Below are 16,377 nucleotides of genomic sequence, written 5' to 3' on the forward strand. Positions count from 1 at the left end.
GGCCTCTGTATGTGGCCAAGCTGTGGAAAAGTCTCACACATGGGGTATCGCCATACTCAGGACGAATAGAAGAATGTATTTTGGGGTGTAATTGCAATTATGCCTGTACCGTGTGTGAGAAATAACTTGTAAATATGACAATTTAGTGAAGAAAAAAAAAATCTATATTTCTTAATTTTCCAAAGCATTGTGGGGAAAACATTTCAACTTCAAAAAATTCACTATGCCTCTTACTAAATACCTCAGACTGTCTTCTTTTTAAAAAGGGGCCTTTTGGGGGGTTATTGTACTGTCCTGACATTTTAGGGCCTCAAGAAATGAGATCAGTGCATTAGGATTGATACATTTTCAATAATGCGTAGCATGGCTTGTAGACTCTATAACTTTCACACAAACCAATGATCATACAATTATCAGGATTTTTTTTTACCAAAGACATGTGGTAGAATACATTTTTGCCTAAATTTTTGACAAAATTTAATTTTTTTGGTTTCTTTTAAAAGAGAAAGTAGAAAATTTGGGGTTTTTTCAAAATATTCGCTCTTTTTTCGCTTATATCACAAAAAATAAAAAATGAAGTGGTGAATAAATACCACCAAAAGAAAGCTCTATTTGTGTGAACAAAATGATAAAAATTTAATTTGGGTACAGTGTAATACAGAGTAATTGTCATTCAAAGTGAGAGAGCACTGAAAGCTGAAAATTGGTCTGGGAAGGAAGGGGGTGAAAGTGCCCAGTATTGAGGTGGTTAAAAAGTAATTACATTTTCCAGAAGCTGCCCAATCATATTGCCCCCATCAAAACTGCCCCATCATACTGCCACCATCAAAACTGCCCCATCATACTGCCACCATCAAAATTGCCCTATTAAATTACCCTCATCAAAATTGCCCCATCATACTGCCACCATCAAAACTGCCCCATCATACTGCCACCATCAAAATTGCCCAATCATACTGCCACCATCCTATTGCCCAGATCAAATTTATCCCATCAAAACTGCACCATCATATTGCCACTATCAAAATTGCCCCATCATACTGCCACCATCAAAATTGCCCTATTAAAATTACCCTCATCAAAATTGCCCCATCATACTGCCACCATCAAAATTGCCCTATTAAATTACCCTCATCAAAATTGCCCCATCATACTGCCACCATCAAAATTGCCCCATCATACTGCCACCATCAAAATTGCCCCATCATACTGCCACCATCAAAATTGCCCAATCAAAACTGCCACCATCCTATTGCCCAGATCAAATTTATCCCATCAAAACTGCACCATCATATTGCCACTATCAAAATTGCCCCATCATACTGCCACCATCAAAATTGCCCTATTAAATTACCCTCATCAAAATTGCCCCATCATACTGCCACCATCAAAATTGCCCTATTAAATTACCCTCATCAAAATTGCCCCATCATACTGCCACCATCAAAATTGCCCCATCATACTGCCACCATCAAAATTGCCCCATCATACTGCCACCATCAAAATTGCCCAATCAAAACTGCCTCATCATACTGCCACCATCCTATTGCCCAGATCAAATTTGTCCCATCAAAACTGCACCATCATATTGCCACTATCAAAATTGCCCCATAAAAATCCACCCCCATTAAATTGCCCCCATCAAAACTGCCCCATCAAAATTGCCCCATCCTATTGCCCCATCAACTTGCCCCCATCAAAACTGCCCCATCATATTGCCACCATCAAAATTACCCAATCAAAACTGATCAAAACTGCCCCATCCTATTGACCCATCAAAATTGCCCCATCAAAAACTGTCCCATCATATTGCCCCAATCAAAATTGACCCATCATACTGTACCATCCTATTGCCACCATAAAAATTGCCCGATCCTATTGCCCCATCAAAACTGCCCCCAACAAATTTGCCCCATCAAAATTGCCCCCATCAAAACTACCCCATCCTATTGCCCCCATCAAAACTGCCCCATCCCATTGCCCCCATAAAAACAGCCCCATCAAAACTGCCCCATCCTATTGCCCCCATCAAAACTGCCCCATCGAAATTGCCCCATCAAAATTGACCCATCAAAACTGGTCCATCAAAATTGCCCCATCAAAACTGCCCCCATCCTATTGCCCCTTCAAAATGGCCCCCATCGAATTTGCTCCATCAAAACTACCCCATCCAATTGCCCCATCAAAACTGCCCCATCCTATTGCCCCCAACAAAACTGCCCCCAACAAAACTGCCCCCATCAAAAACTTCCTTCTTAAAAAACTGCTCCCATCAAAACCGCACCATCAAAATTGCCCCCATCCTATTGCCCCATCAAAACTGCCCCATCAAAAACTGCCCCATCAAAACTGCCACCTTTAAACCTGCCCCATCCTATTGCCCCCATCAAATTTGCCCCCTCATTACTACTCTATTATAAATGATTAGTAATGCTGTGGCTGTGCTCTCCCCCAGGCTCTGTATGTAATCAGAGCTGAGATGCTCCAGCCGCCTCCCCCACCGCCCATTACTGTGTATAAGAAGCTTTGGTAACCATGGCAACAAAAGCCCAGCAATGCCTATTGCCTCCTGGGATTGATGACACACATCTCCCAGGAGGCATTGCAAACAGGAAATGATGCGATGGGCCGCGGCCAGGGAGGAGCAAGTGAAGAATGAATACAGCAGATATACATAGGTGCTGAGAAAAAAAAAATATCCAGTTCATTTACAGTGCACAGTTTTGTGAGGGATGCTGAGGAGTTGAAAATGTGGGTGGAACTCCACTTTAAGCAACAAAGTTGGTCAAGTACCTGCCCCAAACTGTTTACTGGACAGTGAAGGAGCAGCGGCGGACTGATGAAGTAATCTCTGTGCTCGCTTTTCCTGTTGGCATATTTCTTGTCAGTGTATTTGAATGTTTGGCACAAAGTGCTGATCCTCATGCTCCCAATGTGAGCCTGAGCTGAATATGATGCCAATCAATAATGATCTCTTTATCTTAATACTTTACAGACATTGATCACATACATAAATATTAGCTGTCTTGATTTTTAGACCAGGAATGATTTTTACAAAATAGACCACGCACCCGGCTCATAGACCGCACACCCGGCTCAGAGGCCGCGCACCCGGCCCATAGTCCCCGCACCCGGCTCAAAGACTATGCACCGGCCTATAGAGCGCGCACCCGGCCCATAAACCGCGTACCTGGCCCATCGACCGCGCACCCGGCTCATAGACCGCGCACCCGGCTCATAGACCACGACCCTGGCTCAAAAACTGCGCACCCGGCCCATAGACAGCGCAACCGGCCCATAAACCGCGCACCCGGCTCACAGATCGCGCACCCGGCCCACAGATTGCGCACCCTGGCCCACAGACCGCAGACCCGGCCCACAGACCGCAGACCCGGCCCATAGACCGCGACCCCGGCCCATAGACCGCGCACCCGGCCCATAGACCGCGCACCCGGCCCATAGACCGCGCACCCGGCCCATAGACCGCGCACCCGGCCCATAGACCGCGCACCCGGCCCATAGACCGCGCACCCGGCCCATAGACCGCGCACCCGGCCCATAGACCGCGCACCCGGCCCATAGACCGCGCACCCGGCCCACAGACCGCGGACCCGGCCCACAGACCGCGGACCCGGCCCACAGACCGCGACCCCGGCCCACAGACCGCGACCCCGGCCCATAGACCGCGACCCCGGCCCATAGACCGCGACCCCGGCCCATAGACCGCGACCCCGGCCCATAGACCGTGCACCCGGCTCATAGACCGTGCACCCGGCTCATAGACCGTGCACCCGGCTCATAGACCGTGCACCCGGCTCATAGACCGCGCCCCCGGCTCATAGACCGCGACCCTGGCTCAAAAACTGCGCACCCGGCCCATAGACAGCGCAACCGGCCCATAAACCGCGCACCCGGCTCACAGACCACGCACCCGGCCCACAGACCGCGACCCCGGCCCACAGACCGCGACCCCGGCCCACAGACCGCGACCCCGGCCCACAGACCGCGACCCCGGCCCACAGACCGCGACCCCGGCCCACAGACCGCGACCCCGGCTCATAGACCGCGCACCAGGCTCATAGACCGCGCACCAGGCTCATAGACCGCGCACCAGGCTCATAGACCGCGCACCAGGCTCATAGACCGCGCACCAGGCCCATAGACCGTGCACCAGGCCAATAGACCGCGCACCCGGCTCATAGACCGCAGACCCGGCCCATAGACCGCGCACCTCCCATAGACCGCGCCTATTGTGTTTTTAGGAGTGTCTACATTGGACTACAGCTGTAAAACAGGCAGCAACAAATCTGAGCAAACCTTTAGAAATGTGCCAACTGTGCTTGTTTATGTTTAGAAAGTCAGATTGTGCATTTTCCATGAGCTGAGATTTTGGCACTACTCAGTGGCGGCTTGTGATCAAGTTAATGGAAGGCAGGATCCACCAGATGCCTGGACTGACACCTGGCTCAGCCTCTCAGCTGCCCCTCCACAGCCCAGCACTCCAATGAGCACGGAGAGAGAAGAGCAGAGAGCTGTGACTGACAGCTCATGGAGCTCTAAAGACCGAGTGACCGGCGAAGTTCGATCGCTCGGTTCTCAGTGTAGAGGCCCCGGGGGACAGTTGCAGCATCCACTTAGGCAAGTATGATTCAGAAAAAAAAAAAAAAACTTCTCTTTTAAAGCTGTATGAAAATGCAAAACCAAAAATCTAATTTATTACAGCTTACCAATCGTTAGATGTAGTGACTGAACATTATTCTTCTTTTTATAGGCTTTTTCCCTCTGTTTTAACCTGGTGATCTGGCCAGTAACAACTCCTATACTAGAGTGCCCCCACTCTAGATGAAGGAGCACAGGAGCGCAGCAGTGTTGTCAGTCTGGGGAGGGGAGTGTTAGTGTATTTAAATCTGCTAGTGCATCTAACAAACTGACATTTTATATATATATATATATATATATATATATATATATATATATATATATATATATATATATATAAAAAAAATCTCTTGTTATAGATATATCTATAGATATAGATATATATATATATATCTCTGTCATCTGCACAGAAAGAGGGATATCATTTACAATTAGCAATGTTTAAAAAGTAATTACCTTTTCCAGAAGCTGCCCCATCATATTGCCCCCATCAAAATTGCCCCCATTATATCACCCCCATCAAAATTGCCCCATCATACTGCCACCATCAAAACTGCCCCATCATACTGCCGCCATCAAAATTGCCCCATCATACTGCCGCCATCAAAATTGCCCCATCAAAACTGCCACCATCCTATTGCTCGATCAAATTTGCCCCATCAAAACTGCCACCATCATATTGCCACCATCAAAATTGCCCCATCCTATTGTCCCATCAAATTTTTCCCCCATCAAAACTGCCCCATCCTATTGACCCATCAAAACTGCCCCATTAATTGCCCCATCAATAACTGTCCCATCAAAAACTGCCCCATCATACTGCCACCATCATATTGCCCCCATCCAAATTGCCCCATCATACTGCCCCATCCTATTGCCAACATAAAAATTGCCCCATAAAAATTGCCCCATAAAAATTGCCCCATCAAAAACTGCACCATAAAAATTGCCCCATCAAAACTGCTCCAGACGCCTCCCCCACCACCCATCACTGTGTATAAGAAGCTTTGGTAACCATGGCAACTAAAGCCCAGCAATGCCCATTGCCTCCAGGGATTGATGACACACATCTCCCAGGAGGCATTGCAAACAGGAAATGATGCGATGGGCCGCGGACAGGGAGGAGGAAGTGAAGAATGAATACAGCAGATATACAGTAGGTGCTGAGAAAAAAAAATATATATATATCAAATTTATTTACAGTGCACAGTTTAGTGAGGGGTGCTGAGGAGTTGAAAATGTGGGTTGAACATCACTTTAACTACAAATTCATAGTGAATTGAACACTTGTACAATTATTACCACAGGCGGTATTTTACCGCATAAGATTAGCCGTTATTTAACTCTTAGTGAATTGACCCCATAGTATTGCTCAGCCAACGCATTAAAAGGAAGTAACGCATCCTTATCGTACAGCTGATGAAGAAATATCAATAAATAAAATTGGTATTTTAATTAAACCCTCCAAGGTTTGCGAGTTCTGATAATTGTAGGCTTAAATTGTAGGATGATAATAGGCATAAGCTGTGTGTTGCCAGCATTAAATGTAATAGTCCTAACCAATTCCCACAGCTTGTGAATTAAAAGAAATGTAGGGACACTTTATATGAAAATGAACCGGCACGACTTCAGAAAATGAGGAAAGTATGATTCCCTGTGTAAGGGTCATGAGGGTCAATACTGTGCCATGCATAAGTTACTTATACAGGGTAGGTACCTAATGCTATCTTGAAAGATGCTCTCCATGCAGATACAAAGACCAATTATTACAACTTTGTAATCAGGAATACATCAATAAATGTATTGTTTAATGCAGGAAGTGCAAATACCTGAATTTGACCTAGTAGCCTCTTGAAGTCTACTGTCCAGTCTGTACAACAGACCTCAAAGAGAGGGAGACAAAAGCAACATAACATGCCAATCAGGTGCAAGGGAGCATGCTGATAGAAGGACAAAGCAGAGTGAGACAGAGATAATCTCATTAGTAAGCTCACAGTGTGGGCTGAGGACCTGTAAGTGCCGGTTCACACTGGGGCAGCTTCAAAGTTGTCCAACTCCGAAGCCACCCCGTACAGCATGACTTCAGCGTGGCTTGCGAAATGACTTCTGTATAGAAGTCAATGCAAGCTGCTCCGAAGTCGCCCTAAAGTAGTACAGGTACCTTTTTCTAAGTCGGAGCAACTTGGGTCGCTCCTATTAGAACGGTTCCATTGTACTGAATGGAGCGCAACTTGTCAACCCCTGTGTGAAGTGTACAAGAGGACATTAAAAAAATGAATGTAGTATATGTTACATGTGTTGTTAATGTGTTATTTAGCGGTTTGCCTGGAGTTCAGCTTTTATATTGCTTACCTGTTTACTACTTTGCTACATATCTAACCAACAGAATTAAAATGTATGATCCAGCCCAGTGGCCAATTTACCATAAACAAAATCATTAATTTAAATATTTTTATTTCAGGTCCTCAAGAGAACAATACAAATGGTAAGTATATGTTCATTGCAGTGGGTTCATTCATTCCTTGAATACTACTAAAGCTAATGTGTAATATAGTTATGAGGGCATCCCAAAGATAATCCTGGGTGGAAACACAGCAACTGAAATTACTAAAAAATTAGGAGTGAGCTTAAAGAGAAGTATAGCCAAAGCTCATTTAGCTGGGCTTCTTCTATGGATCACAGAAGTGCAAGTAGTTTTGCACTCCTGTGACCCGTTTTCAGCACAGAGCGGCCAAAATCCGCTCTCTGCTTAAGCCACCAATGTCACTCCAGGCACCGCGTCATCCTGACTTCTGAAGTCTGGATCTGCCGGGTGTCTGGACTGACACCCGGCTCAGCCTCTCAGCGAGCCGGTGAGAGCCTGAGAGGGCTGCTCCGCCCCTCCACAGCTCAACGCTCCAATGAGCGAGGAGGAAGCAGAGAGCTGTGACTGACAGCCTCTCTGTTCATGGAGCTCTGAAAACCAAGTGATCGTCAGGGTTTGATCGCTCGGTTCTCAGTGCAGAGGCACCGGAGGACAGATGCAGCATCGGACCAAGGCTGCATCCACCTAGGTAAGTATGAATATGGAAAAAAAAATTCCTTTACTTCTCTTTTAAGGTTTGGTCCAAACACCCAAACATTTACCTGTTCTGCTGGAGCCGAATGTCATGAATAGTAGCAGTATTCCTATCTCTTTTATACATGGCAGCTTCCCTCTGTCAATGGTTTTTAAGAACACCAATAGGGGCAAGCACTGCTCAGTCCTTAACAACCTGTGACATCACTGGCCCCATTTAATTACATGGCCGGGAATAGCAAATAAAAATAGATGAAAAATGTGTTCTAAAGGAAGTAAATGCAGCCACAACATCTAAGGACTGGAAAGCAGAAATCTATTACATTTTGTACACTTTACAGTCTGTACAATCTCCTTTACATCTACCATCAACTATAGTTTTCTACCATCAACTATATAGTGTAACTACTTGCCTGAGAAATTGAACAAATTGTGCCAGCCATAGACGGTTCCAATCTTGGCTGGTTCAGCAGGAACTGGTCAAGATTTGAACCGTCTATGGGCAGGCTGAATGTACCAAGTTGATGGATCGATCAACGTGGGTACAACCAGCCTGCCTGATTTACTGTTATAGCTGCTAGCAATAATGACTGTCTTCTCCCAGTGGGAAAGTCAGCGCTGGCAGTGATTGCATGAGGGGGAAAAAAAACAGCAGGCTGGTTGTACTGAATTCGATTGACTTCAGTACAACTAGCTTGCCCATAGATTATTCAAAATTCAGCTGGTATTTTGATCCGTCTATGGACAGCTCGAGACCGTGGACTTTCTCCAGCTTATTGGGCACGTGACCAGTGTTACAGGATTGAGCACCTGGTGTCTGCCAAAGGGGATTAGTGCCAACCAAATGAGGCTTGTCTTCAAGGTGATTTCTTTGGTTGATACTACTTGGCTAATGCTTTCACATGACAAATGACTGGAGGGAACCCAGAGCCCTGTTTTTCGAAGATGGTATTTCAGACGCTTGTTTAATGTTTATTTGTGCAAAGAAAAATGAGGCAGGATTGCTACAATAGCTTATGTTTTTAGTATGGTCTGCTTTAAAGAATGTCAACCTAACATTTCTAATTCCTATATGTGCCTGCTGTACCATGCCCTTGTATAAAAAAAAAGGTATCCTGTTCTCTTTTGTATTGCTTCCTTTGTGTGAAATCTCTGGTGCTCATGCCAGTCCCTGACCACACTAGGCATGAGAGCACAGCATGGTCAGTTCTCTAGCCTGCTCTCCTCCAATAGTCAGACTTGTGCTGAAACACCCCCTGTGCTCAACTATTAACTGTGAAGACCAGTGTTCTACCCACCCCACCCCCCACCCCCCCTTTTAAAATGTATACCTCTCTTTTGTGATTTTTGCCTACAGGTAAGACTATAATAAGGCTTACCTGTAGGTAAAATTAATATCTCACCCTTCATGCAGCCGCTGAGGTCAGTGGCACATACGCTCTGAAGTGACTTCATTGCAGCTCCGGCCACTCACTGCGCCGAAGCCCGCGATCCTGGAAGAAAGGATGGGAGAAGATGTCAGCCCTCTCAGTGGTGACCGGGCACCGATGAGAGGGCTTCATTCTAAGGTGAGTATTTCATAATGTGCTAGTATGCGATGCATACTAGCACATTATTCCTTTGTTTTGTAATTTTTTTTTTTTTTTTTCTAGGTTTACAACCGCTTTAAGGGATTTTTTTTAGTATAGGGCTGCTTACTAAACAAAGCTTACAGATGTTAAAACTAATTCTGTATATGGAGCATTCCCTTTGTGGTCCCAAAGTTATGATCTTTTTCTCTTTCAGGTCAGCGAGTGCTGATGATTAGCCTGGTCATTGCATTTGCACTAATTTTACCATCACTACTACTACTGTTATTCATTCTACATAAAAGGAAAATGTTACTCTCTGTATTTCCATCAAGGCATCTACCAGGAGCAGCACAGGTTCTCCCATATAGTGATGATGATATACTGGTGGACACAATGGAAGGAGAGGACAGTGCCTGAACTGGACACCATTAGTTTGTTAACAACCGTCCCAACGCTGCACATCATACCGGTATCTTCAACAGTAAAATGTAGCAACCTTAAAGGGAGCCAGTACTTTGCAAGTTCATTAAATATTCCACCCTCCACTAGTTCTTTTACTTACCATTCACACGCTCCCCCACTGCCCTGTTCACTCACACAGCCAACTCAAGAGGTCCTGTGTAAGCACCAAGTCAGACCAGTCAGAGCTTACACAGGACTAAGGACCTTTCCCAACATGACAGCGCATAGGTCCTGCAATTGGCCACTCAGGAGTATAATGTTATGTCATGGGAAGAAGAGGCAAGAGTCACATTCCCCACATACCTGGGAGAAATTGACATTTCACTTGGCTTTAGTGGGAAAATGGGACAGCAGGGGAGATAAGGGGAAGGTAAGTAGCAGTAGCCTATCAAGTGGACCTGTTACTCTGCGCTATAATGACAAAGCACAGTCTCAATTCAACAATAACAGTCATCAACTTTAACCACTTCAGCCCCGGAAGAATTTACCCCCTTCCTGACAAGAGCACTTTTTGCGATACGGCACTGCGTCGCTTTAACTGACAATTGCGCGGTCGTGCGACGTTGCACCCAAAATTGACGTCCTTTTTCCCCCCGAAAAAATAGAGCTTTCTTTTGGTGGTATTTGATCACCTCTGCGGTTTTAATTTTTTGCACTATAAACAAAAAAGAGTGACAGTTTTGAAAAAAAAAGCAATATTTTTTACTTTTTGCTATAATTAATACCCCCCAAAAATATATAAAAAAACAAAATTTCTTTCTCAGTTTAGGCCCATATGTATTCTTCTATATATTTTTGGTAAAAAAAAAAAAAAATCACAATAAGCGTATATTGATTGGTTTGCGCAAAAGTTATAGCGTCTACAAAATAGGGGATAGATTTATGGCATTTTTATTATTTTTTTTTTTAAATTAGTAATGGCTGCGATCTGCGATTTTTACGTGACTGCGACATGGCGGACACATCGGACACTTTTGACACTATTTTGGGACCATTGTCATTTATACAGCGATCAATGCAATAAAAATGCACTGATTACTGTATAAATGACACTGGCAGGGAAGGTGTTAAACACCAGGGGGCGATCAAGGGGTTAAGTGTGTCCTAGGGAGTGATTCTAACTGTGGGGGGGATGGGCTTCAACTTACATGACAGAGATCACTGCTCCCTATGACAGGGAGCAGTGATCTCTGTCATGTCACTAGGCAGAACGGGGAAATGCCTTGTTTGCTGCTCCGTGACACGATTGCGGGACACCGGCGGACATCGAGTCCGTGGACACGGTCACGGAGAACGCAGCGGGCACGCGCGCTCACAATGCCGCGTCTTAAAGGGGACGTACCCGTACGCCCATTTGCGCAGCGGTGCCATTGTGCCGACGTATATCGTCCTTCACTGGTCGGCAACCGGCTATGAAATAATACCTTACTCTACAGCAGGGGTAGGCAACCCTGGTGCCACAATCGGCATGCGAAGCCTCTTTTGTGGGCACCCAACTCCCTCCCCAATAGCAGAACAGTGAAGGGAAGTGTCAGTGAGACACTAATGCATTCCAATCTCAGAATTTCCCACGCCGCACCTGCACTGGGGGAAGGCACTGTGCCCCCACACATTGTAAACAATGGGAAAACTTTGAATGGTTATCTAACTTTCCTGTAGCTGCGATCGTCAGCTCTTGTGATGGGGAAGAGATTGGGTGCAGTTCTGCTAGGGGGGCGGTCCCTGTTTCCAGGAGGAGGACGACTGTGATTGGCCACTGCCAAAGCAAACACAGTCCTGCTAGCTCCACCCACCATCTGGAGGAAGATGACTCGCTTGGATGCCACTACCAATCTCAGAAGGGATATCACTGGAGAAAACCCCAATCAGGCGACAGTTTATGGAATTACGAAGGATTGCTGCACAAAAGATTTATTTATGATGAAAAGATTACATCAAATATCAAATACCGGACACAGCTGGCAGCTGTATCTGGTATTTGATATTTGATGTAATCTTTTCATCGTAAATAAATCTTTTGTGCAGCAATCCTTCTTTGTGTTTTCTACATTTTGGTCCGTGGGAAGGACTAGATTGCTAGCACAGTTTAAAGTGGAGACCGTTCAGTATGTATATATATATATATATATATATATATATATATTTATGTGTTTGTGTGTATGTGTCACTTACTACTGACCCCTCAGCTTTGCATCATCTACTACTACCAACCTCTGAACTCTGCGTCACTTACACCTGACCCCTGAACTTTGCGTCACTTACTACTGAACCCCGGCACTCTGTGTCCCTTTATGCCAAGGCCAGTATTCAGCGCAATGAAAATCACACCCAATTTTGCGGCGGCGCGCTTTTTCTCAGCTGCGGGGCCCGATCTTGCACACAGGCCTACTGCTTTTAGAAAATGCCCCTGACCTGAGCTTATCATTGCACATCCATTCCAGATGCTTCTATGTGACATCACATACAAGCACATGGCCTGGATGTGAGAGGTGGATCAGCAGGGTGTGCCAGGACAGGTAGATGTGTCTCATCTCTGCTTCCTTGCACCACTCTTAATATCACGCATATCATAGATGAGAAGAGGGTACAGCAGTGGAGCAGATGAGTAGGAGGGTACAGCGGTGGGGCACATGAGCAGGGGGGTTTAGCAATGGAAGAGCAGGAGGGTACGATGGTGGGGCAGATATGCAGGGGGTACAGTGGTGGAAGAGATGAGAAGGGGGTTCAGCAGTGGGACAGAAATGCGGGGGGTTACAGTGGTAGGACAGAGTAGCATGGGGGTTCAGTGATGGGCCAGATGAGAAGGGGGTTATAGTGGTGGTAGAGATGAGAAGGGGGTTACACTGGTGGGGCAGAAGAGCAGGGGTACAGAGGTGGGCCAGTTGTGCAGGGGAGTACAGTGGCAGGGCACAGGGGAAAGGAGGTACATTGGTGGGACAGATGAGCAGGGGGTTACAGTGGTGGGGCAGAAGAGCAGGGGGTACAGAGGTGGAGCAGAATAGCAGGGGGGTACAGAGGTGAGACAGATGTGCAGGAGGTACAGTGGTGGGGCAGAAGAATGGGGTACAGTGGTAAGGCAGATGTTCAGGGGGTTATAGTGGTTGGGCAGTGAAGGAGGAAGTGAAGGAGGTACAGTGGTGGGAGAGATGAGAAGGGGGTTCAGCGGTGAGACAGAAGAGCACAGTACAGTGATAGGGCAGATGAGCAGGGGGTTACAGTGGTGGGACAGATGAGCAGGGGGGTTCAGTGTTGTGCCAGATGAGAAGGGGGTTACAGTGGTGGAAAAGATAAGCAGAGGGGGTTCAGTGTTGGGGCAGATGTGAAAGGGATGTGCATTAATGGGACAGATGAGCAGGGGGTTACAGAGGTGGGGCAGAAGAGCAGGGGGTTACAGAGGTGGGGCAGAAGAGCAGGGGGTTACAGAGGCGGGGCAGAAGAGCAGGGGGTTACAGAGGTGGGGCAGAAGAGCAGGGGGTTACAGAGGTGGGGCAGAAGAGCAGGGGGTTACAGAGGCGGGGCAGAAGAGCAGGGGGTTACAGAGGCGGGGCAGAAAAGCAGGGGGTTACAGAGGCGGGGCAGAAGAGCAGGGGGTTACAGAGGCGGGGCAGAAAAGCAGGGGGTTACAGAGGCGAGGCAGAAGAGCAGGGGGTTACAGAGATGGGGCAGAAAAGCAGGGGGTACAGAGGTGGGGCAGATATGCAGGGGGGGATACAGTGGCGGGGAAGAGGAGCAAGAAGGTACATTGGTGGGACAGATGAGCAGGGGGTTACAGTGGTGGGGCAGAAGAACAGAGGGAACAGAGGTGAAACAGAAGAGCAGGGGAACAGTGGTGGGGCAGATGGGTTAAGTGTTAGGACAGGTGAGAAGGTGGTTCAGCAGTGAGACAGAAGAGCATGGGGGTACAGCGGTGGAGCAGATGTGCAGGAAGATACAGTGGTTGGGCAGATGAGAAATGGGGTTCATTGTTGGGGCAGATGAGCAGAGGGTTTACAGTGGTGGGACAGAAGAGCAGTCACACCTGACCCCTGGTAAAATACAGGGGTAAAATAAGTATTAAACACGTCACCATGTTTTAGGTAAATAGATTTCTAAAGGTGCTATTGACATGAAATTGTCTCCACGTGTCGGAAACAATCGTTGCAATCCATACATACAAAGAAACCAAAGCAAATAAGTTCAGAAATTAAGTTATGTGTAATAAAATGTTATTACACAGGGAAAAAGTATTGAACACATGAAGAAAGGGAGGTGCAAAAAGGCATGGAAAGCCAAGACACCAGCTGAAATCTATCAATAATTAGAAAGCAATCCTACCCCTCAGTGCCAGTGCCCCTACCCCTCAGTGTCAGTGCAAATTAATATCAGCTAGTTCAGTCTCAGCTGATGGCCTATAAAAAGGTGTCTCATTACCAAGGTGTCTCACAAGAAACATCTCATGATGGGTAAAAGGAAAGAGCTCTCTCAAGACCTTTGCAACCTTATTGTTGCTAAACATACTGATGGCATTGGTTACAGAAGGATTTCTAAACTTCTGAATTTTCCAGCGAGCACTGTTGGGGCCATAATCTGGAAGTGGAAATAACATCATTTTTACCATAAACTGGCCACGACCAGGTGTTCATTGGAAGATTTCTGACAGAGGAGTGAAAAAGAATTATCAGAAGAGTTGTCCAAGAGCCAAGGACCACTTGTGGAGAGCTTTAGAAAGACATGGAATTAGTAGGTACAATAAGTAATGCACTCAACTGCCATGTTCTGTATGCACGGTCACCACGCAATACTGTATTTCTGAAGAAAAAGCATGTTAAAGCTTGTTTAAAGTTTGCTGCACAACATTTAGACAAACCTGTGAAGTACTGGGGGAATATAGTCTCTTCAGATGAGACCAAAATTGAACTCTTTGGATGCCATAATACACACCATGTTTGGAGGTCAAATGGCACTGCACATCACCACAAAAACACCCCCATACCAACAGTGAAGTTTGGAGGTGGGAACATCATGGTGTGGGGCTGTTTTCAGCATACGGTACTGGCAAATTTCATGTCATTGAAGGAAAGATGAATGGAAAAATGTACCAAGACATTCTTGATAAAAATCTGCTGCCATCTACCAGGATGATGAAGGTGAAACGATGGTGGACATTTCAGCAGTTGGATTCAAAGAAAGACAATAAAGTTGCTAGAGTGGCCCAACCAATCACCTGACTTGAAACCAATAGGAAATCTATGGAAAGAACTAAAGATCAGAGTTCATAGAAGAGGCCCAGGGATCCTTCAAAATTTGAAGACTGTGTGGAAGAATGGGCAAAATCAAACCTGAGCAATGCATGTGACTAGTTTCTCCATACAGGAAGCGTCTTGAAAATGCCATTACCAACAAAGGATTTTGTACGAAGTATTAAATACATTTCAATTGGCGTGTTCAATACTTTTTCCTTGTGTCATTCCATTTTACTACACAACTTAATTTCTGAACTTACTTGGTTTGGTTTCTTTGTTACATAGTTACATAGTAGGTGAGGTTGAAAAAAGACACAAGTCCATCAAGTCCAATCTATGTGTGTGATTATATGTCAGTATTACATTGTATATCCCTGTATGTTGTGGTAGTTCAGGTGCTTATCTAATAGTTTTTTGAAACTATCAATGCCCCCTGCTGAAACCACCGCCTGTGGAAGGGAATAACACATCCTTGCCTCTCTTACAGTAAAGAACCCTCTATGCCACCCAAATGTATTACTTTAAATTTTTCTTCATTTGTATGTATGGATTGCATGGGTTGGTACCGACATGTGGTGAAATTTTCATGTCAGTGGCACCTTTAGAAATAAATATATTTACCTAGAAAAATGGTGACATGTTCAATACTTATTTTACCCGCTGTATATTTACTCTTTTGCTGCAGAGAAAGGAATACATTTTCTTAATTTTATATATAAAACTCCCTACTTTGTTCATCTAGGATCAGCTTCATTCAACAAAAGCTTGCAGACCAGAGTAAGGTTAGCAACACATCCGTCGATTTCTCCATTCTGCTAGCTACTGTATTCAATCACAGTGACTGAACACTGCATCTGATTAAATGCAGTCCCTGTTCAGTTGACAATTTATCAGTCGAAGTATGTCGGGCAGGGTGGTCTTCAGGGCCACCTACAGCTCAGATTTCCTCCAATTCAGCCAAATTTCATGGTGTGTATGGCATGTCTAGGACTCCAGTATGTGGGCACCAGTAATCAAGTCGAGTTCATGGGCATCCGCAAAACTTCGGGGGGGGGGGGGGGGGGGGGAGCATCATTTCAAGGTCACCCATGCAATATAAAAAAGATGTACATTCTCTAGGCTATATTTATATGGGCATGGTATGCCTGGCCCGAGTAATTTTCAATACAAAGTGACGCTGAATTATCTCTTGTATAACACATATATCTTTCCAGTGGAAAGATATGTGTTATATAAGAGATAATTCAGCTTCACTTTGTATTGGAAGTTACTCAGGCCAGGCATACCCCCAGTCCATGCCCATATACATATAGCCTAGAGAATGTACATCTCTTTATATTGCAATGTATTGCAATACATCTGTTGCTGCTATATTTTGATCTTGATGAAAACAGCCTATACAAAG

The 16,377-nt window shown here is 45.6% G+C and overlaps 1 protein-coding gene across 2 annotated transcripts in view; it reads left to right on the plus strand.

Moving 5' to 3' along the window:
• CD302 (CD302 molecule) overlaps nt 1-9,831 on the plus strand; it is a 40,365-nt gene extending 30,534 nt beyond the window's left edge. For both annotated transcript variants that reach the window (XM_073634075.1, XM_073634074.1), the window contains 2 exons: nt 7,121-7,144; nt 9,503-9,831. In XM_073634075.1, coding sequence (XP_073490176.1) covers nt 7,121-7,144; nt 9,503-9,705 — 227 coding nt within the window. In that variant the 3' untranslated portion in view covers nt 9,706-9,831. The remainder of the gene's footprint in view (nt 1-7,120; nt 7,145-9,502) is intronic.
• The last annotated feature ends 6,546 nt before the right edge of the window (nt 9,832-16,377 follow it).

This window comes from Aquarana catesbeiana, linkage group LG06, assembly GCF_042186555.1.
Source record: "Aquarana catesbeiana isolate 2022-GZ linkage group LG06, ASM4218655v1, whole genome shotgun sequence".
NCBI classification, from domain to species: domain Eukaryota; kingdom Metazoa; phylum Chordata; class Amphibia; order Anura; family Ranidae; genus Aquarana; species Aquarana catesbeiana.